The following is a 25902-nucleotide window of genomic DNA, read 5'->3' as shown; positions in this document are numbered from 1 at the left end:
GGCTGTCAGATGTGGAAAGCTTTCTCATTCCAACTCTCCTTCTTTACCTTTTTCCAGTCCAGTCTCCTTTCTAGAGAGATAGCTATTGCCCTTCTCTAGGCCCTATAGAAGGAGGCAACACACAAGAACTGTATCTCTTAGTTTATGCACTAAAATCCTTTTGGAATGCAGATATGACCTGATAGCCCTTATTCATGTGAACAGTCTCCTTTGCTCCAAAAGAGCTTCCTTTCCAAGTAGTTAGTGGGAAGAACAGAGGTTGGGCAGCTGAAAAATGCAGGAGGCATTATGAATAGTGTCTTGCATTCTCTGATGCTTTTGTAGTGCTGTTGAGGGAAAGGCAGAGACATCATGGCAGTCTACAACTAAATGCAGCCTATTTAATCCAAGCAGATTATTTGAGTTACTTATGCTGGTCTCTGTCCACTAAGTTAAAACTCTGAGCAGTATTAAGTAAAAACAAGAACAAAAACCTTGCAAACAGTACAGATGAACACTGTGTGAATGCTGGGAGGCACACACAAGGGAGCTCAGAACAGCCAACTAGTTCAGTTCTCATTCAAGCCCTTCCAGGATTTCCCTGCAGATATGTTCCAAAGTGTTTTCTTCCTATTTAAATAATTCCAGTAGTGTGATTTCTGTTCTCTTCACCATACATCTCAACCTCAGCTGTGCTTTTCCTGAAGGTTAGTTTTACTTTGATCCATGATCTTATAAAAACAGCTGTCTCAGGTTGTACATTTGACCTTTCTTTGAATTGAAGTACAATTTTTGTAATGTTCTAAAACTGAAGAAAAGTGTTTATTTCTCCCCCTCTCCCTTAGCTGCTCTTCATTGAACCTAAGTTCTAAACTAAGAATTGCTTGTGTTGTTTTTGTTTGCTGCTTATTGGACAAGTAGAGGTGCTGCAGGCCAAACAGTGTGCTCTGTATCATTTGTTCACCTTATTACTACTGCATACAATGCCACATTTAAAAAAAAAAAAAAAAAAAAAAAGCTCCAAATAGGAAACTTCCCCTTCCTTATTAATTTCATTTATTTATTTATGTGAAGAAACAGAGAGCGGTGTTTAAGTATTACTTTGCATTTAAAATGTTTGTTAGCTGCCTCCCTGCCTCTCCTTTTGTGGGATCAAGTTTACATGGCATATTTGCTATGAAAATCAGTTGTTCTCATACAACAGTGTTGAAGATGATTTCCTCTGGGATTTGGCTCAGCAGAGAGAGTAATGGTTCAAAACATAATGAAACAAATGATGAAATCCTTTAGAGTTGGAAGGGACATCTGAAGGCCATCTAGTCCAACTGCCCTGCAGTGAACAAGGACATGCACAGCTAGATCTGGTTGCCTGGAGCCTGATCCAGCCTGGCCTTGAAAGTCTCCAGGAATGGGGCACCCACCACAACTCTGAGCAACCCTCACCACCTCACCGTAGAAGACTTCTTCCTTTTTCCAAACGACATCTCCCCTCTTTGAACTTGAAGACATTTCCCCTTGTTCTAAGTGCCTGAAGATCTTCCAGTGAGTGCCATCCTCTGCAAGTCCTTGCTTCACCAACTCCTAATCATTTTGAAAAAGACCTCACAGTTTTTAAGTTTCTTATAGGTTTCTTTGAAGCTTACTACGTTATTTGCTTTTACAATGTCTATTTCAGTTCAGAAAAAAATTGGATTTAAACTTTAAGGATTCTTTTGCTGCTGAAAGCCTGTTGGTAGCTTTGAAATGGGGTGGAAACAAGAAAATCCACTGGCAGGCTGTGAAACTGCATAGTGTCACTCAGATCCTGAGTCCTCTAGTGCAAAGTGATTGTCTTTGCTTTATTGCTTTATTTTGCAAAGCATTAGCCACAGAGGAAGAAGACTTTTTCTTTTCTTGCCATAACTGTGGGAATTTTGTGGCTATTTAATCGCAACGGGCTTATTTTAAGTCTTTTGAGGCAATTTAGGGATTAAGAGGAATTTACTGATCCAATATGTCTTTTCCTGATTTCTGTATCACTGAGGCAGTTTCAATTCCTGAAAGGAACCTCTGAGAGTGAGAAGGGCAAGTTCATCCCTACTGTGTTGTTGCTTTGGCTTCGGCAGATGAGAAGACATGGGAGTCTGGCTGCCTTTGCTGCTACCATGCTGTGCTGGGCTTGCTGCTGAGGCAGTGACTCTGCACCACGCTGCCGCCAAGAATGCTTTTCAAGAACACTCAAAATAGGTTTTCTGTGCCTCTAATACTGAGAGATTTTTATGCTCATGGCATGAAGGCCTTGATAAAGCTTTCACACTCGCACAGATCAGGAAGGATTTACAGAACATCTCTATGAGCTAAAATAAGTGATTCAAATAACAGTGCAGTTGGATGTGTTGGATCCCAGAGATTGTACTGAAATTAGAGGGGGAATTGGCTTTGAATCATATAAAATATTTCATAACTGATGTGGGACGGAAGCTGCCATGAATGGCCAGAGGCTGTGGCATCAAATTCATGAGTCTAGTGCAAGAAAATTACTCTTTGGTGAATTAAGCAAAGAGAAGTTCTGAATTGTACCTTCTATTAATAAAAGTGGGGCGTTGGTTTGTTGGCATGTGTTGGTTTCTTGGGCAACCCCTTTATTCTGATCATGCTGTAACACTGCAGGTGATTCCTCTGCTGTTTCACCAGGTCTGCAAGAAGCTCATCTCTGCAACAGGCTGCTTTTCTGTTTTGCCTTTTGGGATGCCTGTGGTCACCTTGTTTCACAAGGCTTTTCCTATTTTCAGGATTTGCTCTTAGGTTTTATTTTTCTCCATGACAAACCAGGAATCTTTGATTTTTAATTATCACATGAACTGGGATTGTTTACAGGATGTTTTGCTGGAGTGCAACTCTTCTACTAGAAGATATATTATTCAGCTGTAAGCTGAGGAAAAATTCTTCTCAAGTGGCAAACTTGGCATTTAAAGCAGTTAGAAGCAGGACTTCTGCTGTCCCACTTTGGGTGAGATCGTGTAGTTTAGGATCTGTGGCCAGCAGTAGTGCTTTCAAGCACGTTTCTTTCAAGTCCTCTGCTGTGCTTCTAGTGTGGTTTAATTTAGTGCAGAGTGATTTCAACATTGCTGCTCAGCTTGGAGCATATCGTTTGTGCTGACTTAATCTGAGCTGCGTTGATCATAACCATCCAGGACTGATGCAGATAGCTACGTATGTGTTATATACACCCACAGCTATTAACTCCCCACAGCATCTGTTCATTCTCTGGGAAGTCTTTAATGAAGGTTGCTTCCTCTTACGTGGGTAGAAGAATATCTTTTTTCCAAGGGACCTATCTGAGGGCTTAGTCTGTCTGTTTACATACCTCTTTTTGATACAAGTTGTTAAGCTTGCTAGTGTTTGTCCTGGAGGGCAGATTAAAGGACATCCCAAGCAATAGGTGAACGTACTATCTGGCCCTTGCTGGAGCACAGCCTGAATAGTGCAACCCTACTACTTGCTCTGTGTTCCCCTTGGAGTTAGATGTTTGTTTTTCCCTCTTGGCTAGGTTCCTGTTGGCAACAGGTTGCATGCACACAAAGGGTTTTTTGGAAATGCACTGTTCCCTGAAATCAAGGTTTTTGAATGATAGACTCCCACCTGTCAAAATAAGTGATTTTATTCACCTTTACATAGTTTATTGTTTGTTTTTTTTTTTAATGATTTTAAACACTGCAATTTTGCTCATATTAAAATGTTTTCCACATTGTAATAAAAACTCCCAAATATTTTTAACTCTGCCACCTATTTTTAGTAGAAACTTTGGTGTCTGTCTTATGATAAACACATTTTTAATTCTTATGTTTCAGAAATAAATTAGGAAGCCAGTCTGATCTGATTTTGGCACATCTCTAGACTGCAATAGTTGCAGCATACAGTCTCTGCACATGCAGAGTCTGAATCCCTGCTGTTCCTTGCATGGCTTTGCCTCTGTCTTTGGCTCCCAGTCTCACAGATTTGCCAGTCCTCTAAGTTCTCTTCTTGGACAGGTCTTAGGCACCTGGAAGTTGGTACAAGAGGGCACTATTAACCATTTAGGAAGTACAGCATTAATAACATCTGATTTATGTCTGCGACTGCCTTGCTCTTGGTTGCTCTTAATTAAATTTTCCTTAGGTCTTGTCTACAGCTGGTTTAACACACTTGGAAGCACTTCTTTTTACTGGTGTCAGAAGAGCCTGAATAGTCTTTTGTGCTTAAGTGGAGGTTATTAAATAGCTGTATATGAATTAACTGTGATTCAGGGAACACATGGACAAATGCACTTGAGAAGATCAGTTTATCCATATGGAAATTGTCCTGGAAGTTAAATCCATTACCCTAATTGTAAAATTTGACAATGCTGAGCCAATAACAATGCAATTGCCTAAATCATGCATTTGTTTCAGAGCTGGCAAGGGCTTAATTTCCTTGAATACTTGCTTGAATGAAAAATTGAATTTGCCTCAGCTGTGTAGGCTGCTTTGTCAGTTCTGTGTTTTAGTAAATGAATTTGGAGGTAGGAAGTGGTTGGTGAAAGACTAAGAACTAAGAAGCTATGAGAGAAGTCACTGCAGGCTGGTGGCTCTGGGAGGCCAGCTTGGATGCTTTGGTTTTCAGGCTCTTTAAAGCAAGGATGTTCCTCTACCCATGAAATAAAAGTTACTCTTTTAGTGGAATAGTGGGCCAGGTCCAAGAAACAATCAGAAACCAAAATGTTTTGATAAATAATTGCAAATAACAAGTAAATTAGAAAAGGCTGTAAAATGCTTGTGGTCGATTGTGAACAGAAAAAGATTACGTCTGTGGAATAAATGTGTTTACTTCGAGCTGCTTGCTCAGGTCTAATTTGGAAAGAAGGCAGGCTTTTATAACTACAGTGGACAAAAAAGAACTTCACTGCAGCTCTCCTTTTCAAATGGCAAGGACAAAGTATTTATTCAGCTGTCAAGTGGGGAAAGAAAGCAAATTAGTTTTAGGCTGAAATGCTGTACTGTGCTTGCTGCTGTAGTTCTAAGGTCAGATGGCAACTTGAACAACCTTTAGGAACGGGTAACGAGTTTCTCCAGGACAAAGATCAGAGGCAAAAGGAAATATTCAGATTATCCTGCTGTTTCACTTCCTAGAGCTGTCCTAAAGAGAAGTGTGAGATTTAGAAGGTGGTGTCTGTAGGGGATTCACTACTCATCTTGAAACTGATGGAGCTGCTGAGTCCTAGATTTTGTGGCAGAGATGAGATTTGTCTCTTCCATTGAAATGCAGCTGTCCCTGGGCTGAATTGGGTAGTTTCTCTGCCAGAAGCTCTTGGTGTGGAAGTTTGCTGTGGCAAAGAAAGCTTTTTCCACTTACACCCCAACTCCTATGGTTGTTTTTTTTTGTTTGTTTTTTAATGACTGCAAATGATTCTGGCATCTGTTTCACCATGGAGCTGAAAGGCAGCGTGAGGAATGGGGTGACATCATGCATAGGTCCACTATGAAAATGAAGGTCTGTGCTCCTGAAGCAGTGCTGCTTTCCCCAGCACTGTTATGTCCTTGCTGGCAACTGGGGCTGGCTGAGCTGTGACCTGCTGAGATCCCAACTCCCAGCCTCATGTCTGTGGCAACAGAAACCCATGCCTCCATCAGCAGCAGCAGCTGGCCATGTGTTCAGACAAGATTTTGCTCTGGCTCGGGGCTTTTTTTGAGGCTTCTTTATCTGCATGCTTTCTGGACAGGGGTAATTTGTAGGGGGGACCTGGGAGAAAGCTGATGGCAGGAGAATGGTGGAGGTATGCTATATGAGGTCCTGCATGCTGCCTTACCTTGAGGGACAAGGGATCATACCTACCCTACCCAGCCATAGCCCTCTGGGAAGTCCTATATAGTCATAAGTTATATGACTACACCCACAGGCATTTACTTTGGGAGCCTGGAGGAAAAGTCTGAATGGCAATAGCTGAAGCTTGACCCATGTGTTCTGGATCCCTTCAGTGTGCTGAGAAGTGATATGGTGTTGCTGGCTCTACTGTTGCTCGAGCTCTGCTTGCTGCCTGTCATGGTCTCATTCCCCTTGGCCTGCAGAGCCTCCCTGGGTATCTGGTGGGAGGCTAATGAGGCTGAGCAAGTCCTGCTGTTTCTGTTCACATCTGGGGTGCATGCAGGGGCCTGCTGGATCCTGGGCCAGAGTTGACCTGAGGCTGCCTAGCAGTCATATTGTTTGTGCTCTTCTGAAAACTTTTTGAGCCCCACACCTGGCCCTTCTTGTGCTATCGCCTCAGTGCTGGCTCACAACTCAGTTTCCTTGCTGCTGGCAGTCAATTGAAATGTCCTTTAAATAAGCTGTGGTGGAACTGGCATGTAACTAAGCAGATGAGGTGTCTGCTGGATCTACTCAAGGTCCTTGGGTCTGTTACATATGTCACAGTCCTCCAGAGGGTAAGAAGGACCAAAAGCTCTCTTGGAAGCTCCAGGGCTTGGGATAGTTTGAATATCCAGCAAGGAAGAAAGTTATTTATGCTTGCACCACACGTTCTCTTTGAATGGAGTTTAATTGCATTCGATCATAATTTAGTTTCCAGTGTAGTGTGTTCATTTTGAGTTAATTTTATCTACTGTAAACAAGGTAAGAGGAAAACAAAAGGATTAGGAAAGCTCAGTGGGAGCAGAGCTGGCTGGCTGTGCATGGGAACCCACAGCTGGAATGGGGTAGGGGGATGCTGCAAGGAATACAGAAAGCTGTGCGTGGCTGTGCCTGCAGAGGCCCAGAGAGCAGTATGGCTGAAGCAATTAGACTGTGCAGGTCAGAGGTAAGGGGTTGTTAGCAGAGGGGGGGCAGGAGGGTTTGTACTGTTTGCACAGCAGTGGGTGAAACCAAGCCAGCTCTTACCTTTTCCTTAACCCTCCAGAAGTTCATTTGTTTTTCTTCTCTTTCAGAGGAGATGCAGACAGGAGAATGATTATTGTGAATCAAGAGAGGTGTCATGGAGAAGCAGATGCCTGTTAGAGCTTGATCTATTGGATGCACAGGAAGGCTAATGTAACATACCAATAGCTGGTGCTGCACATTGCTATTTCAATGTGCTGGGAGGGGAGAAGTTGCACTCCATATGTACAAACCTTGTTGTACAACAGGAACACAGACATGACCAAAGGACTTGTGTACTTGTTTTGGACAGATTGTGCTGGATGCCATCTCCAGACAACTGGAAGAAAAGGAGGTTATCAGGAGTAGTCAGCACGGGTTCACCAGGGGGAGGTCGTGCTTGACCAACCTGGTAGCCTTCTATGATGTTGTCACTGGCTGGGTGGATGGGGGGAGAGCAGTGGATGTAGTCTACCTTGATTTCAGCAAGGCATTTGACACTGTCTCCCACGACATCCTTATAACGAAGCTGAGGAAGTGCGGGATAGATGAGTGGACAGTGAGGTGGGTTGAGAACTGGCTGACTGGCAGAGCACAGAGGGTTGTCATTGGCGGTGCAGAGTCTGGTTGGAGACCTGTAACCAGCGGTGTTCCCCAGGGGTCGGTGCTGGGACCGGTCCTGTTCAACATCTTCATCAATGACCTTGATGAGGGGGTAGTGGCCACCCTCAGCAAGTTTGCTGATGATACGAAGTTGGGAGGATTGGCTGACACGCCCGAAGGCTGTGCTGCCATTCAGCGAGACCTGGACAGGCTGGAGAGCTGGGCAGTAAGGAACCAGATGAAGTTTGACAAAAGCAAGTGTAGAGTCTTGCACCTAGGGAGGAATAATTCCATGCACCGGTACAGGTTGGGGGATGACCTGCTGGAGAGGAGCTCTGCAGAGAGGGACCTGGGTGTCCTGGTGGACGACAGGTTGGCCATGAGCCAGCAGTGTGCCCTTGTGGCCAAAAAGGCCAATGGCATTCTGGGGTGCATTAAAAGGAGCGTGGCCAGCAGGTCGAGGGAGGTGATCCTCCCCCTCTACTCTGCCCTGGTAAGGCCTCATCTGGAGTACTGTGTCCAGTTCTGGGCTCCCCAGTACAAAAAAGACAGGGATCTCTTGGAAAGAGTCCAGCGGAGAGCCACAAAGATGGTGAAGGGCCTGGAGCATCTCCCCTATGAGGAAAGGCTAAGTGAGCTGGGTCTGTTTAGCCTTGAGAAGAGAAGACTGAGAGGGGACCTGATCCAGGTCTATAAATATCTAAGGTGTGGGGGGCAAAGTGGCGAGGCCAGACTCTTTTCAGCAGTGTGCGGAGACAGGACAAGGGGAAATGGCCAGAAGCTGGAGCATAGGAAGTTCCGCACCAATGTGTGCAAGAACTTCTTTACAGTGAGGGTGACGGAGCACTGGAACAGGCTGCCCAGGGAGGTTGTGGAGTCTCCTTCTCTGGAGATATTCAAGACCCGCCTGGACGCCTACCTGTGCGACCTGGTGTAGGGATCCTGCTTTGGCAGGGGGGTTGGACTCGATGATCTCTGGAGGTCCCTTCCAACCCCTACGATTCTGTGATTCTGTGATTCTGTGACTTCAGTTGTCACTTATCTCAGCACTGTAAGCAGCATCTTGCAGGACTCTGTCTCCGGGAAAAATCAGTGATATGATACAGACTGTAGGTAAATCTTTTTTCCTTCCATCTGTCCATTTTTTTTTTTCCCCTGGGGGGCAGGGATAGTTGTTAATTGCCTGCAGGAAAGACCTTCTGATCTTCCTAGTCCTCCCTTGTTTCCATAGAGTATTATTGTTCATTGATTCTTGCTTGAAATACTGGTAGAGAGGTTAGTTCAGGTTTTCACAATTCCTGCAACGTCTTATTTTTAAAGATGCATCACAGTGTAGAAATGATACAGTCAGCTCCAGAAAACCAAAGAGCGCAGAGGGAAAACAGGATGCTGGGGAATGATGCTGCCAATGGTCTCCTGCAGTGTTGGTACTAACATGATACAGAGGATGGCCAGTCAAGAGGGCAAGGTGCAGTAAGTGCTTTACAGCTCATGCTTTTTTGGCAGCTCTGCATTTGCTTAACTACGTTCACCTTTCTCTTGCAAGCTTTCTTTGCAGGCTGGTGTCTCAGTTCCACACAAGCATTTGCAGAGCTAATGCAGAGATGACACATCTGCTTGTCAGGCCTCTGAACCCTGGGACTCTCCTGAGTTATTGCAGCTAGTCAGCTTACTCTGAATGTGAAAAACAGATTCCTGCAAGGGATTTGTAGTTCAGAATTTTTCTCCTTAATTTATTTTTGTTTAAATTTAGGGAACTTCTGGCTATTTCACTGTCAGGAAATGCTAAAGGACTACCTCAAATAATTTGTTCAGATCTCTAGGGCCCTGGGGGTTATGAAAAGTTCTTGCTACAGACTCTCTACCAACTTTGAGAAACATCTGTTCTGCATTCTGAATGCATTTTCCCAATAGAGTTTGTTTTAATAAAATCATCACTTTCTCTGCAGTTAGAAAATCCAGTGCAATAAAGGGTTTTGACTACCCTAAAAAGTTGTTGACCCCTGGTTAATGAGGAAATTAAAAAGCAGAGTATAGCATAATTTGTCTAAGACAGTCCTTCCAGAAGCTTCTCTGATGATCACAATGTGACAGTTAACCAGAACTGAAGCTCTGAGAAGAGATGAGTGTTCAGTGTTACCTGTACTGCTTGCTTTCTTGTTGATGCTCCGTTGTAGTTTCTGTTTGAAATCCGAAGTTTAAGCTGTGGAATTTGACTAGCATGTATATTGAATGAGTCTACTAAAGCAAAGTACTCTGAGATACAAGAAGGTGAAGCTGCTAGTTTTTTTATTTTTTTATTTTTTGAATTTATGACACGTTCTTCCTTGGTTGTATTAAAGCCCCAAAATGGCTTTTCCTTCTTCATAATACATGCTTGAAGTCTTGCTGAGACTTAGTCCATGTGAGTCCTGATAATGTGCAGTCAAGTTGTTTTCTGCTGAATTAGAAAGGCAGGATAACCTAAGAAAGTATTCAGGTTTTGCTAATATGTCCTTTCACCTCAGTGGAGGTGACAAGCATCACGGCTGTAGCCGATGCCCATGTTCAGCTATGGTGCTCTTGTTCTATGAGAGAAGTAAGCAGGGAAAGAAGAGAGGTTTGCATGAATGTGGTGAAGAGTGCCTTCACTGTCCTGGAGAGAAAAAGTTACCCTGTCCTGGAACTGCATGGTAGGAAGGTTTGATTTTAATGGTATCTGGTCTAACATCTTGGGAAAAAAAAGAAGATGTTGGAAGCTTCATCCCACCCAATTTCCCCTGTTGGAATACTTTGTGTTTTTAATTTGCCAGTTTTCAGGCACCTACAGTTCCTTTTGACAATCATATGATTTTAAATTCTAGATAGGTATTCCAATATCTCAGGAAGGATTGTTTCTCCTGGGTTTCCAAGTGGATGACACATGGCTCCTGAGTTGTGCTTTCAGGTAAAAGCTTCAAGACAGATGTTGTTACAGTGTTTTAAAAGTTAGCTGCCTCTGAAGCAGATTTGTGGCATTGTGGGATGTCTCACAGTGTGCAAGGGAGAAGGAAGGTGATGTGTATTTCCAGGCCTACTACTTACATCCCAATTCAATGGCTGCTTGACAGCTTTGCCTGACTTTTCTCTCCTCTGGTAAACAAGAAGGCCCATGTGGTTTTTGATCAAGCGGAAGCAAGCACAGAAGCTTTATTTAGTGGGGGATCTGATTGCCCCCTCTTCAGCAGATCAGAGTGTTTGGGTTTTAGAACAAAAGAAAGCAGAATGCAAAGAGCAATAAATATTCTCAACCCTAATCTGCGTCTTGTATAGGACACGTTTACAAAAAAGTCCAATAAATTATTAAGGTGTTCTTGTCCCACCCTCTCTCATTTGTTTGAATACCATATGGACTCTGCTTTCTGCTGTTTCTTCAGATTGTCTTTTTGCCTATGCTAGTGGCAGAAGGAAACTGCAAACTGTATAGTTTTGATCTGACTCCTGGCACACTTTGTACTCTCTTTTGCCCTCTTAATCTGCTGTCTTTTATTTTGGTCCCAGCTGAGCAACTTGGACACCTTTAAGCAAAATTGGATTTTCATTTTTCTTTTCTGGAAGAGGTGAAGAAAATGCTTTCTTCCCAGCAATGCCACAGCCGGCTGCTTTCTGCTTCACTGGACCTTTACTTATCACCTCAAGCTGCCTCTGTAGTTTTTGCGAACAAATTGGACACCTGTTCTTTAGCCAGGACTGCGAGCATTATGGATTTAACTCAGATTTATGGTGCATTTAAGCTTCTGGGAGTTCCTTTAATCAGCCAAGCTTCCTTGACAATGCTGATCTGTGGGCAACAGAGAAACTGAGAGTTGTGGGTGCGCTCGAGGTAGAAGGTGAAATATTTTAGTCTTGATAGAGAATCTTTTGTCTTTGTCAAATTGTGCATGGAAACTGAGTTATCTAGTAAGGAAGTCCAGCAATGCCCAGCTGGGGTTGTAGCTGTTAATTCCAACAAATTGTTAGGAAAGATGGAATCATAGAAGTGTGTGAGTTAAAAGAGCTTAGGGGATCCAGTACTGCTCCCTCTGTAGAGGCAGGATGTAACAAAATTCATATCATTCCTTGTTGTGGGTGAAGCAGACAAATCTTAAAAAGTCAGGGTGGAGAGAAGCCATAACTAATCTGACACAACAGCAGGAAGTGCTGAGGATGAAAGTGATTTTGAAAGGTTTGTTAACTGATGGATATACATTTAAAAACAAACAAAAAACCCAGAAAAGTCAATCCTGTTTTGCTTGTGTTATAAGGTTACTTTAAGGCCTACCTTCTTATTGCAATAGGGACTTTTCACAGACCATTGTGTCAACCTGAAGATTTGCATTCTCCTTTTTAATGTTTCTAGTGAAAATAGGCCTGAATGCACGGGCATTCCAAGCTGTGGAGCGGTAATGGCTGGAATCCGCTACACTCTTTGATGTAACAGAATGGTCTAACTGGAAGGTGTGGTTTAAGGGACCTACTGAGGAAGCAACAGGTCCTGCACAATGCCTGCAATCTATGTGCAGCTGCTTTCAGATACAAGGTTCATTCCCTGGCTTCCTTATCTTATTGATAAGAGCATGTCAGTTACTTATCTTTGTCTTGCCAGGACCGGGCATTATCCTTCTCTTGGGATGAATCAGGAGAGAGGACTAAGTGTCAAGTTGCTTTAATCTTTGGGATGTGTTTAGATATCATAAGGATAGGAAATATCTAGAAGCCCATATGAATCAGAACAGGATCTTCCAAAAATCTCATGTGATTCCTTGTGGGAGAGAAGAGTGCAGTCACTCCCTGTCTTTCCTGCTGAGATTACAAACATTTGAAAACATGCGGTGTATCTGCCCACCAATATCTGGCCTTTGTATAGAGCTCTCCCTTTTCATGGGCTACAGTGAGACAAAATATGCAAAGATGTTTTAGATTTCATTAGTCACAGTAGTTTATTCAAACATCCCTTTTGCATAAGAAACCAAGGCTTGCACTGATCTCTGGGAAAGAATGCGCTCACAGCTTGGAAAAACAGTCTGCGCAAATGACACTGCTGCTCTGCGGAGGTCAGCAGCTTTGGTGCAGGAGAGGGGGCCCAGCTGTAGATTTTGGTGACATTATTTGCAATTCAATCCCATACAGTCCCCTTTTAGGAGAACAATTCACTAAATACGGAGTTGTTCTTTTTTCCTAATTCACCATATAATTCACCTCCCAATTTCAATTAAGAAGCAATCTGTTTGTGACTGCAAGCTGCATTTGTTTAGAAGTACAGAATTATCCTTTGCTTCAGCAAAGACTGCATCCCTTAATTCTGGTGGTGAATGACTGGTTAGGGTTTCCTTTAAATGGAGTGGCATGTTGTGTGAAGAATAGCATGCTTTGGGAGGGTGAAAAGTCCTGGGGACCTAAAATTTAACTGAGAAGCAACTTTTGTTGAGCTTGGGCTTAAGGAAGTGAGGAGAACTGGGCATGAAAGAAAACAAAGGGAAATGTTAGGATGGGACATTGAAGCTGGAAAAGAGTGATAGAGTTCAGAGCAATCTATCTTGTTGAATCAGGCTGGTTCCTGTTCACACATCTAGTGGCTTTTGTCCAGTTAAGCTCTGCTACATTATGCACTTCCTTTGAGAGACAATTCCCTGATTTAGTGAGTCTCTTGGACCACGAAGATTTAACCTATAGTCAGCTGAGAGTCTGGATATTTTATTTTCCCGTTTCATTTTATTGCTGTCTTCCATCATCTGTTTCCTGATCTTTTAATTAGTTCTAGTAATATAATGTTGGACAGGTTGGAAGAGGTATATCTAGCAATATATTTTTGGAGAGATAGAATTAGAGTTCCTCTCAGCCCTCTTCCCAGGTGTCAGAGATGTTGACCTGTGTAAAGGGCTAGTGAAATCTAGTCACCCCTTCCCTCCCTTTAAGAGCAGGATGTGATATCCCTGTCCTTGCCCACTTGGAGGGACTGGAGGAGATTTGCAAGAAGCCAGTTCCAGAGCAAGAGGAATGTTTTCCAGCTGGCAAAGCAAGATTGTTGCAAGGCTGGAAGGATTCCATCTCTCTTGAAAGTGGGACACCTCTCTTGGAGCTTCTGCAGAGCATCCAGAAGTGCTGTATGCATAACAGTTCTCATTCTGTATTTGGTAGTTGATCGTGTTCTTCCTGCTTTACTTTGCCACCAAGACTGAAAATTGCTGGTACTTTTTCAGAAATCAGCCCATTCAGCTTCCCTTCTCACAGGGGTATCCTCAATAGCAAGAATGGGATGGAGGGAGGGTGACAGCAGTGATGGTGCCAGAACCACCTTCTTAAGTCTGTGGACGTAGTCTTAAAGCCCATTTAATTTGTTATACATCTTGCTGCCTTGTAGGTTATGCTCCCTCACCCTAGGCATGATTTTTTTTCTTCCTACTGTGGTAATTGTGGAGAGCTTTCCTGCCAAACATATGCTGGGCTGGTTTTCTGTGTTGGTTCTGTGTTCAGAGGCTTGCTTACAGAGCTTCTATACTGCCTACAGTTCTTCAGCTTTGGTATTCCCAAGCTGATCTTTGCAGAATGGAAAACCTTCTCTAAAAGAAATGCTTTGCCTTTTCAGTACATGGGGAAAAGTAAAGCACAGGATGGTAATGAATTGAAAGGTATCTCTGTAGGCTGGGAAGAAATCCAGGGAAAGAGCCCTGTTTTATCAGGTTGCTAGTTACTGCTCCTGGAGGAGGCATAGCATCCAGTTTCTGTGGCCAGCAGACCCACAGATGGCCTCACTGCCATCTGTTGTCCTTCCTATGTCAGAGCTCTGCCAACATACAACATGAAATCTCTGCTGTTTTTCATTTGCAGGAGGCCTGGGAGAACAGTCTTTTGAGCCAAGAGAGAACACCACCTCGACCGATAGTAAAAAAGCAGTTAAAACGGGTAATGTGGTACCCCACCCAGACCTTTGGGTATCTTTTATTTACTTTTTTTATTCCCTGTAAAACAAACCTTTGTCCTGTGCATGGGTGTGTGCGTGCATGCCTGAGAGACTAGCTGTTCCCAGGCATCTTCATTTACTGGTGTTTATGAACTCTCTGCAAGGGTGAATTTGCCTTTTGTGATGTGGAGGGTTGACTCCAGCCAGCAGCCAGGCATCCATGCTTAAGCTCACTGGCTTTCCACCTCCACCAGTGGGATGGGGTAAAGAACAGAAAGAGAAAAAGCAAGACAATATTAATGACAGTTTAATTAGTAAAGGAAGTAGGGGGCAAGAAGTCCCCAAACCAAGTGATGTAAATGCACTCACTCATTCCCTCCCAGAAGCAGAACAATGTCCAGCTAGTTTCCAAGCAATGGCTACCTTAGAAGACAATCCTGCAGTTTTTATTGCTGAGTGTGATGTCAGATGAAATGGAACATCCTTTTGGCCCATCTGGGTCAGTTGTTCTAGCTGCATCCCGTCCCACTTCTTGCTTACTTAAAGAAGTAAAGGTGACTCAGAAGAGTGAATTAAGAAGAAGAAAAAAAAAAAAAGCCCTAATGCTGTGCAAGCACCTCAGCGATAGCCAGGACATGTGTTGTTAGCACTATTTTAGCTGCAAATTCCAAACAGCATCATGTGGGGCTGCTATCTATGAAGGAACTTAACCCAGACCAGTACACGTAGGTGGCCATGAGTGTTGCTGGGTCTGTTAAAACCATTTTACTCCAGAGCAGAGTTTTCAGTACTAGCTGGCTGCTTCTTGCTGCTGGAATATTTCATCTAAATTGTTTTGTACTTCTGTTCACCTGAAGCTGTGATATCACCTGGGCAAAGTTTTGCAATTGGTTTCTGCCACTCTTGTAGGGAAGGTATTGCTTACAGGAACAGTCTCAACTTGTGATATCACAGATATTTGCACGGTGTTGCCCTGTTGATGTTTACAACCCACTAATGTGCAGCAGGGGCTGATGTTTCCCCCTTGTAGGTCATCAGGGCAGAGGCCACACAGCACTTGAGTCTGTGGCAGGGGGTGTGTGTCTGCATTAATGAGTGCTATGTTCATAGCCCAGTGCTGCATTCCCATGTCGCAGCTGCTCTTATCTCCTGAACTTCTGGCAGGCCTTAAGTAATGGCACAGTTGGCAAGAACTCTTAAGACAGATACTTACGTCAGTGCTTGTCTGACTGTTTCCCAGACAAATGAGGTTGAGACCTCTGAGTGAGTTTCAGAGATCAACAGGGAGTGTTCTGTGACATGCTGCAGATTCAGAGTGCTACCTGGGTTGCATTCACTGTATGGAGTCTCAGATCCATAGGTGGTTTGTGGAAACCTCTGAGGTTGATGATGTTCATCATGGAGGGAGGAGGGAATGGATTTTGGAAAGAATCTCAGTTGTGTTGGGCTTAGCAACAGTACTAGTCTGTTAAAGAGACTATGCCCACATAGACAAAGTATTAGAAAACCTGCATAGCTTTATCTTCTGTTGAAGAAATCTTCATGTGTGCAACATGGCAGTGATTGAAAGCTGTACTTCTTAAAACATTCAATCTAGGTTTCTTCTATCCCCTGGTGATACTACAGTTGCTGTTATCTTCCTTTCAGTCAGGCTTCCTTAAGGGCACAGCAAATATAAGCAATAAAAAGCAGAATATATTAGGAAGTAAGGTGTCAAGAGCTAGGACTGCTGCTAAGAATTCATCCAAGAGGCTGTATTGTTGGTGAGGAATGGAAATGTTTGTGCTGTAGAAAGGCAGATCTTGCAGAACTCCTACTACACAACATGCAGGAAAGCACTGGGCAGATGACTCTTCATTTGTCTTTGCTGGTAGGAGTTGTCAGTGTGCAAATTCACAGGGATCTGTGGCAGCTTGAGGAGCAGTTTCTGACTGGGAGTTTCTGTCTATAAGACCATTTCTCTCTCAAGACCCTTTTCCTTCTTCCAGCTGTGGCCTTTTAAATGACCCAGCAGTACCTCTGTGGGATAGGTGAGTGTGAAGAAGGGGGGAGGACAGTTCTTATTCCATTATCCTCCCTCAACATTACAACATCTACCTTGAAGGGTCTAGCAGCTGGTTTGGGCATAGAAAAATTTCTGAAAGAGTGCAGCTAGCATGCTTGGGGAAGGTGCTCTGGAGATAAATGGAACGAAAGGCAAGTTATTGCTTTATCCCTCAGCTGAGGGTATGACCTCCAGTGGGATGGGCAGACCTGTATGAGGCAGGAGGAAGGGTTTGAAGTTCATTACTTCCTTCTCTCTGTACTACCTTAATTTCCTTTCTATTATTAAGGTTGAGGGATCAAAACAGTAATGGTTTACTTGCCCATGTTTCTGCTGAAGGGATGAATGGGAGAAGAGGCTCTCAGCAGCACATCTAAATGCAGGACAAAGAGTTCAGTGGGACTTGTTTTTTATAACCCTGCAACCCATGTCCCTAACTTGAGAATCAAAGTTGTAGCCGGTCTTGTTGACTTCCATACAAAATACCACAACTGCAGCTCAGCTCATTCCTCCTGGAGCTTCAGAAGGGCTTGCCAGCACGAAGGAGCCACTGCCAGCACTGTTGCTTTTTCAACTGAGAAAGGAGTTCCTGTTGATATGACTCTTTAGGCCAGTGCTCTCTGCCACTGTAGGAACACCTGTACTCTTATTTCCTTGCCCAAGTTCATTTGATGGGACAGCTTGGTGATACACTGGTGAAGAACATGTAAGAAGCACAGCTTATCAAATCCTTAAAGATGGTAGTTTAAAAGAAAAAAAGGTAGAATAAGCTGTTTTGAAATTTAGGCTCTCCCATAGCAAACATGAGGTGAACAGCCAGAACTACACAGAGTGAAAGGAGTTTTCTCCGGTGTCGGGCCCACACCGTATCAAAAGTGCAAATCTTGTAGGCAACTGCTACCCAAGCACATGGCAGCAACATAGACACAAGGCAAGGTACAGGGACTGCCTGGAAGCCTGAATGAATCTTCATTCAATCTCTGGTTATGTGGTCAGTAGAGATTAGAACATACCAGTTTGTCAGCCCCAAACATCCCTTCTCCAGCACTGTGTGATCCGTATGTTTTTCCATATCATTTGATATCTGGCATGTGAAAACAAAAAATTACATGTAATACCTTTTATCCTTAAGTGTAGGTTTCAGTGAAAGTGGCCCATCCTCTTTTTCAAAGGCCTCCTCACTGTGTTATTATTACCATCGTAAAGCTAGCCCTGCCAGGATAAGCCTTTCACTGCAGATCTGAATGGGTGCAGCACATTGAGAAAATGCAGAAACATTTGGATTTGTTTGACATCCATCCTTATGCTACTCTTAAAAGAAATGCTGTGTTCTTGTCTCTGAAGCTGCTATTTGGTACAGCGAGGTGCTGGATACAGCAGGGGTGTCCCTTCACACATTTCTGAGAAAGTATATTTGTGTAATGTGCAGTGATTCTGTACAAAAAGAAGGGCTAGGTTTTCAGAGACTGTTTCCAAGTTCCAAACAAATCACTGGCAAATCTGGCTATGGCTTCTGGCTTGGATTAACATCTTGCCTTTTCTGTTTTTCTGTTTTCTGAAGCTCTAGGGTGTATACCTGAGGGCTGTACCTGGAACTAAAGAGGATTTAAACAGTGTTGCCACTCTGTCTTGCAGACGGCAAGCAGAACACAACACTTGTGAGAAGCCTGAAGAAGAAGGAATATAAAGATGAGTCTGGGATGGATGCACGCTCCTCTCCCAGAGTGCGCAGAGCAACCACATCCAGGGCTGAGAGGATCTGGCCAGGGGGAGTCATCCCCTATGTGATCGGAGGAAATTTTACTGGTCAGTAGTGAAAATATTGCTCCCTGTTTGCTCTGGGGTGTCTCAAAATGTGCGGGAGATCTCTGGAGCAGTTTTCTCACAAACATCTTGGGTCTTTGAGAGCTTTTTTCCAGAGACATGGTGGTGGGCAATGGGGTTGTGCAAGGAATTGTGTACCATAGTAGCCTGAGACTAAAGTGTATGGAGAGATGATTCTTTGTTTGGAATTCAAGAAAACACTGAATGACTTGGCTGCTTTCTTGATTTCTTCAGGGACTAACATCTGTAAACTGCAGTCTCATCCTGTGTTTCCAGAAAGGGACCTTCTCTGCAGTTGGAAGAGCAGGGCAGTTTGATAACCACTTCTGTACAGTGTGGTTTTGCTTCCTTGGTCCTCCTCCTCCTGCCAGCTTAGGGCAATCCTCATGACCTGTTTAACAAGTTAACTGAGACCCTTTCCCATACTTGCACCTAAACTGCTGCCAGGAGTCTGTGGAGCCTTAGTGGAAGAGTCTGTTCTCCTTCTCCTCATACTAAAGGAGGGGTTCATGCACCCTAGCAGGATATTGCAGAGCCTGCAGGTGTCTCATGCATTTTTCATGAGACAGAACAGCTGCCCACATCCTTCAGAGTCTGAGAGAGTCTTCTCTATGTTGTGTGTGTGCCACTGCTATAACCACACAGAGTACGTAATGCCATCCTTCTGTTTGGGTGACTGTAAGAAGCAGCTCTCGTAATAGTGCAGCTCTGTTTTATATTCAGCTTGGTGCTTTGCCTTAGTTTAATATCCTCTTGGAACCTGTCTATTCCTTGCGTCTTTTTTATGTACTTCTGACCTTCTGCCCTTCTTCAGTCCTTCTTGAGAGTGGCAGCTTACTCTGTAGCCCTGTGTACATAAAAGCTACATGTTCTGTTCTGGAGCACCACTTTCTAGCTGACTGTATGACCGTTCTCAATGCAGCTGAGTGACCGCTGCAGGTATCCCATGTCCTGGGGGAGGTAAAGTGCTGTCACCTATCTTCTTGCTAGTATGAGCAAGGTGTAATACCCTACTTCCCAAGTGTCTCTCTAATAAAGTCCTGAGCTGTTCCTGAATTCAAGTACAGACCAGCAGTGTATCTCTGTACTTCCATTTGTATCTGTAAGACTTGTGCTTCTAGCTCCAATATTCTTTTTGTTACTAATTTTAAAGATAAAGCATCTGGCAGTAGTTCCACCTTAGTTTTGTGGAGCATTTATGTGAGATTCTTGGGCTTTGAAATCTGCGTGGTCACTGTGTTGCAACATGTGAGCAAATCTGGCATGCCACTGAATAGCTAGTACACAGATCAGAGCACCAAACTGCAGTGCTAGAAAAACATTTACCCAATGAGGGCCATTTATTATATGCAGAAAGAAGCATTGCTGTACTTAACCAGGTTTGCTATCTGTTTTAATTAGAGCTATTAATTCATCAAATATAGGAAGATAAAAGTATAATACAGTAAGTTAGCTCTACAGTAGGAAGATTGTCCCAGATTTTTATAGGTATCCACAGGTACAGAATTGACTATTGGAAAGACTGACTGTCCTTATAAAGTCATGTTCTTGAAAGTCAGGCTTTCACTGTTTGCTGTTCTTGGATTTCTTTTTCAGGAACCCAAAGAGCTATATTTAAGCAAGCTATGAGACACTGGGAGAAGCACACTTGTGTAACGTTTGTGGAGAGAACTGATGAAGAGAGTTTCATTGTGTTCACCTACAGAACGTGTGGGTAAGTGAGATGTACGGTGTCTGCAGCCATCAAAGTTGCAGGCATCTCTTTCATTAAAACAGCTTTGTAAGTCTAGCTCTGGCCAGAATATAACAACAGCCACTTGGGGGTATCTTTCTGTTTCAGATCTTTTTCCTAGGATAACACTTAAGTGTAAGCATGCATTTTTAGAGACGTGTGGTTATTTATATTTTTTCTACATATACACCTGTGTGTGTGTGTATATATACACTTATGTACAAACTTACATATGTAGTTATGTGTATGTAGATGTATATCGAAACATTTATACACACACTCAAATGGTTACACGTATAAATGCATATAGTGTATGAAGCAGGTAGCTTGTACCTGTCTCAGACTTTCCTAATTTGCTGACGAACTGGTTGGGTTTATGGCTTCTCTTTTCCAGATGCTGTTCATATGTGGGTCGCCGAGGAGGAGGCCCTCAGGCCATATCCATTGGAAAGAACTGTGACAAGTTTGGTATTGTGGCTCATGAGCTAGGTCATGTGGTGGGTTTCTGGCATGAGCACACACGGCCAGACAGAGACCAGCATGTCACAATCATCAGAGAGAATATACAGCAAGGTACTTCAGGTTATTCCACCTGGCTTTTGGATGGATGGCAATCTTCCTTACTGGGCTTGTGCAAAACTCTACTGTCTGTGAGATGGGATGGAGAAGAAATATTTCTAGACTTTGCCTAGAATAAGGGTAAAAATAGTTGAATGAATAGAGATTTGGGGCATCCAGCCAGAGTTGTTGGGTTGTAGGGGGATATTCCTTTAATTTGTTTTTTTCCCTTTGTTTAACATCACAGGTCAGGAGTACAACTTTTTAAAGATGGAAGCTGGGGAAGTAAACTCACTTGGAGAGACCTATGACTTTGACAGCATCATGCACTATGCTAGAAACACATTCTCCAGGTGAGAATTGTAGATTATCTGCCTTTAGACAGATAACTCTTAGCAGTTGTCATTAGCTGTGTGGGATACGTAGAGCCTAGGATGAAATCTGTGATCTATTACAGAGATATGTATTGGTTGCAGCAAGCTCTGAAAACATTTGAAAAAGAAAAGTGCTTAAGAGAGGTATGGTGGTCTACTGTATTCCCCTGCCTACTATATTCAACTTCTACTGATGATCTCAGAGACTATTTAAAGCTGTACCAGTATGTCTTAGAACCTCCACAGCCAACGTGTGTGTAAATCTGCCCTCCTGCAGGGGGATAAAGCTAAAATCAGCTTAGAATTTTGGTAGTGGTACAGCTCGTAGTTTGGAGTTGCAATATTGCCTTCTGAGTCCTCAGCAACTTTGCCAAGGAATTGGCGTCAGGCCATTATTTTTAATTACATGTTTTGTTTTTAATTTTTTAACTGTTTGTGTATGTGCTCTCGATCATGGCCTTTTCAGGCTTGTGATTCTGTGTTGTTAGGTTCCTCATGGAGAATTTTTCAATTCTGTTCCTGTCTCAACTGATTGGCTAATTTCTGTGTGGGCTGTTTGCCCTCGACTCCTATCTCTTCTATCCAGATGGAGCTCGTTTTCTGAGTAGAGGGCTCAGGAAGATGCGTATAGAGAGGGGGAAATGAACGTAAATTTATGCCCTGAATTTGCAGTAAGAACTACTAGATGACCAGCTCTATTTTGCTACATTATTTGAAGGTTTTTCAATAAATAAAATAGAAGCTTTCTTCCCTACATACCTCAAATAAAGGAGATGAGAAGCAGAGCGCAAATATTTACTCTGAATAATTTTTTTTGCTAATATTAAATGCATCTTTGGGGCCTTTAAAATCTTCTTATTTGCCAGTTGTATGGCAGTGCTAAGCCTAATGTTTTTTGCTTTTGTTTCTGAAACTTTGCATCAAGCATGAGAAAATATCAAACTTGCTGAAGTACTGCTTGTTATGGCAGGGAGAGATGGTGATTGGGCAAAGATGTATTGCTGCCTTCAGAGATTTCTTTGGATCAGATACCCAAAGCAAATGATTATATTTCCCTTGAGGCATCTGCTGGACTGCCCCAGCATTTGCTGGACTCTAAATAGATGGAACTGTCTTGCACAAAAGCAGGATTAAGTTATTACTGCCATTTATATTGTGGATGCCTTTGAGTCTGTCTCTCTTGAAAACCAGGGTCCTTCAGAACACTGCTGGCCAAAAAGGGATACAAATGGCAAGAGTCCTTCTAAATTTAAATTGATGCTTAATAGGATTTTTAAGTCTGTTTTCTTTAAGTCTTTTGTCTCTGTGACCCATCCTCACCCCAGTAGCAGTCTTTGTGCAGTAATTGAACTGAGCACTAAGTGCATCTGTGGGCTGATTGTGCTTTCAGAGTAAATAGGCAGTGCTGGGAACAGGCTTTTACTTAACCAAAAACCTGTCTTGAGATCTACTGCCCCAGGCAAATTGTGCTTACTCTGACCAATGAGCATGGATACAGATTTGTGAACGTGTGCATGTCTCTTCACCTTACTGAGTTTTGCAGGTGCTGGCCAATTGCAGCTAACAAAGACATATGACCCATGAAGATACTAAGTTCCAGTACAGTTCGTTATGGCTAATGGCTAGATATGGGAGACAGTCTCTCTATGACACTTCTAAGGAAAGGACTGTAGCAGGTGTGTGAATAGTTCAGCAGGCTACATAAAGTTCACATGGGGAAAAAAGATGGTATAAGTTCTCTGCTGGTGGAGAACAGCATGTGATGAGGACCAGGTGACGGAATTGTGAATCATATGGCACGAGAAGCTCTAAAGCTGAATCTGTGACTCACTGAAGCAGCTCTTACACTGCAGTCAGCACAACCTTGTTGCTGATAAGTTCTGGTGAACACTGATAACAAATCATATGGTATTTGACATTGTTAAATACTGCCCCAAATCCTAGGATGTTTTTATTCTTTCTGTCGTGGACATGAAGTTTAGGTACAGTTATTCTGGGATATGATGATCCCTACCAGTAGAAGTTGCTTTCAGTGGCACTATTGAGAATTGCTGCAGGAGTAACTTATAGTTTTCCATTCAAAGACCTATGTGGTCTAGGCCAGAAAGATTCTCTCTTGTTATCAGTTCTTTGTTTGTGAAATGATAAAAACTATATTTAGTGCCTCCTAATTTGGAGTCACGTTTGGCAGTAATGCTTGTTTAGGGAGTTGACGATTCAGTTGGTGGAAACTATAAAACCTGATATCTTGTTGCCCCAGCCCAGGTTACAGCCATCCAGAAAAAAATATTTGGCAGATAATTATCAATCACAAGGTAATTTGAAATTGAGTTGTTTGCATTGTGTGAGCAATATCCTAGATGTATACAGTGACTGGGAGGCTGGAGGTTGTGTATATGCAGTTGTGAGGGGCATAATAGTCAAAAGAATCAAAGGTTTACCTGTGCAGGTGGTTGTTCCTCTTACATTTTGTCAGTCTTCCCTGATTGAGCCTGGAAATCAGCAGGAAGCATTTCACTTGCCTCAGAAGTACATCCCTGCCAAATGTGAAGTTCTTCTCTGAACTCCCGAGGAGGCTTGAATATGTAACATGAGCAAACCAACCTGTCTCTGTGTTCTTGTTGCTCTTGGAATTGGCAGATTTATTTTTGATAAATAAATAGACTGAAGCATGCAGCTGGCATTTAGAATGCAAGACTGAATTTGTCAATCAAAATTTGATGTACTTCAGAGTTTGTGAGTACTGCTTTATAGTGTAGATCAGGAATTTTCTTACTACTGGAAAAAAGCCCCTTCCATGACTCTATTTATTTTAAAGTAGATTAAATTCTTTCCCTCCTATTTCTTCTGTCAATTTGCATATTTACAAAATACGTTTATCCATAAAGTGTTTAATGGCATTTTCTGTTCAAGACTGACAACAGCTTTGGACAGCTGTGATCCAAAAAGTCCACTTACAGTATTTATTTAAAATTAAAGCAAAAATTCTCACAAACTTTATTTTCCCAAGGCTCTCACTCAGCTGAGCAGCCCAATGAACCAAATTGCTTGTCTAGTTAGATCTTAACTCACACTTTGAAGACTCTTGTATCAGGACTTACAGCACTAAAATTACTGCCATTACTGTCTCACTGGGCTCTATGGACAACAGTATCCTTTCTGTCAGGAAGAAGTCTGCCTCATGGAATCAATACCAAAGCTTCAAAATCTCTGTTAGCATAGGCACTGTCAGGGTTGTTAGGCATTTAGGAGTGCAGTGAAATGGTTCCTATGGACTGGACAGCCTGACTACTAGAGCTTAGATTTTTTTACCAACCTGGCATTCCATTTTCTGATTATTCCCTCTCACGTTAGCTGTGCAGTTTTAATGATGTCTGTTGCGTGCAAGCTCTTGTTTGTGTGCACTTACTTTGCATTTTGATGGAAGTGAGGTCTGAACTTAAATCCTTTATTGGACTGAGATCAGAAGTGCAGTAGACAGCTCCTGAGTGCGAAGCAAGGGGAAAAAAGGCAGAGACAAATGGAGTTATTAGTCTGGCAACTCATGCAGAACAGAAGTAGAGCACTTGATCTATTTCCTGTCTGTAGCAACCACAGCCGTTGCCAGTTCAGCCTCACCTGCTACCAAACAAACTTCCTTTCCCTCTGCTCATAAGTGTCCAGTCTGCACTTCTTAGTCAGGCTGTCAGATGTGCCATGAACCTTCTGCATGAATATTTGTTCTCATTCATGGCAATAAATTTGTCCATTCTGAAACAGCAATCAGTGGCAATCCTGATATATCAAAGATTTGCTTTGCAAGGCTTGCAAGATCTGCCTGTATGTTTGGAAGCTATCTGCTGTATGACCACCTCAAGACATATGTTTATCATAATCTGCCTTACTCTTACTTGTTAGCATGGGGTATGTGCTCAAGGAAGACCTACAAGGATGGCTTTGTGTTCATCATGTCACTTTCCCTACTTCACTGCTCTTTGTCTCTCTGCTCTTCCCTTTAGAGGGGTTTTTCTCGACACCATCCTTCCTCGTCGTGATGACAATGGAGTCCGGCCAACTATTGGTCAGCGTGTTCGCCTGAGTCAGGGAGACATTGCTCAGGCAAGGAAGCTGTACAAGTGCCCAGGTAAATATGGCTTGCGGGAAGGGCTACAACTTTAGTGTAGACACAGTTTATCTGGAAAGCAATGAAAATCAAGAGCATCTTTGGTGAAAAGACTCAGGAATTGTAGGCCATCAAAAGCTTTAAGCCAAAGGTGTGGAAGAACTGCACTTGTTTAATATGTCTCTTGTTGGTATTTTGCTTGTATTCTTGTTTGGTTAGGGCTTTAGTTTTCTCCAGTGTTCTCTACTGAAACTTTGTAAGAGAAGTGTAGGGTAGCTGTAGTATTAGCATTTTGCTTGTGTTTTCTTATAAATTTACTGTCTAGAATTAAGGGTATAGGCTCTGTTTGTAGAAAATGAAATTGATATGTAAGACCACAGACAGCTGGTAAGCAGGAGTTAGCAAAATGGCAAAGGATTTTCTGATAGACTTAGGTCTCCGCACACCAACCCTCAAAATTCTGTCTTTCTATACAGGTGCTCTCCCAAGGGAGAGCTTTATTGAAACCTTAAATGATTATGGTGTGTTGCACTAATGCTTTGGGTATGACGTGGAAGCTCAAAGATGCAAGTCTAGTTGCTGCAAGTGGTTGCTTTGGGCTGCTCAAAGAAAGACTGTATCCCTCTTTCTGCTGCAAAAGAGGTAGTAGACTCAGAAGAGCTTTGGTAGACAACCTATCTAATTATATCTGACTACTGAAGACTGGTAGTCTGAGTCTTGCTTTATCCAGAGTCTGCAAAGATTAGCAAAATTTATCCATGAGAATAGAAGGATCCTTTTAAACTGGAGATGATAGACAGAAGACATTTATGCAACAGTTATGGATGAATAGATTAAAAAAAGAAAACTAGATTTCAGAGAAGTCAGCCAGACTTAAGGATGTGCAGAGTATGAAGATATAAACAAAGGATTTGAGGAATTATCACACCTGTCTAGCACCTGCGT

The 25902-nt window shown here is 42.8% G+C and overlaps 1 protein-coding gene across 6 annotated transcripts in view; it reads left to right on the top strand.

Annotated features, from left to right (window-relative positions):
* The window catches only part of TLL2 (tolloid like 2), an 84323-nt gene that overhangs the window by 32691 nt on the left and 25730 nt on the right, over nt 1-25902 (top strand). Inside the window, exons 1-7 of one of the 6 annotated variants that reach the window (XM_090145091.1) lie at nt 8461-8538; nt 14251-14325; nt 18003-18173; nt 19788-19905; nt 20318-20496; nt 20729-20834; nt 24854-24978. In XM_090145091.1, the coding sequence (XP_090001217.1) occupies nt 8523-8538; nt 14251-14325; nt 18003-18173; nt 19788-19905; nt 20318-20496; nt 20729-20834; nt 24854-24978 (790 nt within the window). In that variant the 5' untranslated portion in view covers nt 8461-8522. Of the gene's footprint in view, nt 1-8460; nt 8539-11907; nt 11963-14250; nt 14355-18002; nt 18174-19787; nt 19906-20317; nt 20497-20728; nt 20835-24853; nt 24979-25902 lie in introns of those variants that run through there. The other 5 variants (XM_090145090.1, XM_090145089.1, XM_090145095.1 and 2 more) reach the window with 5 other exon arrangements.

Source organism: Phasianus colchicus, chromosome 8, assembly GCF_987193195.1.
Source record: "Phasianus colchicus chromosome 8, bPhaCol1.hap1.1, whole genome shotgun sequence".
NCBI classification, from domain to species: domain Eukaryota; kingdom Metazoa; phylum Chordata; class Aves; order Galliformes; family Phasianidae; genus Phasianus; species Phasianus colchicus.
The sequence above is the reverse complement of the archived record's forward strand: the minus strand, read 5'-3'. Positions and strand labels throughout refer to the sequence as shown.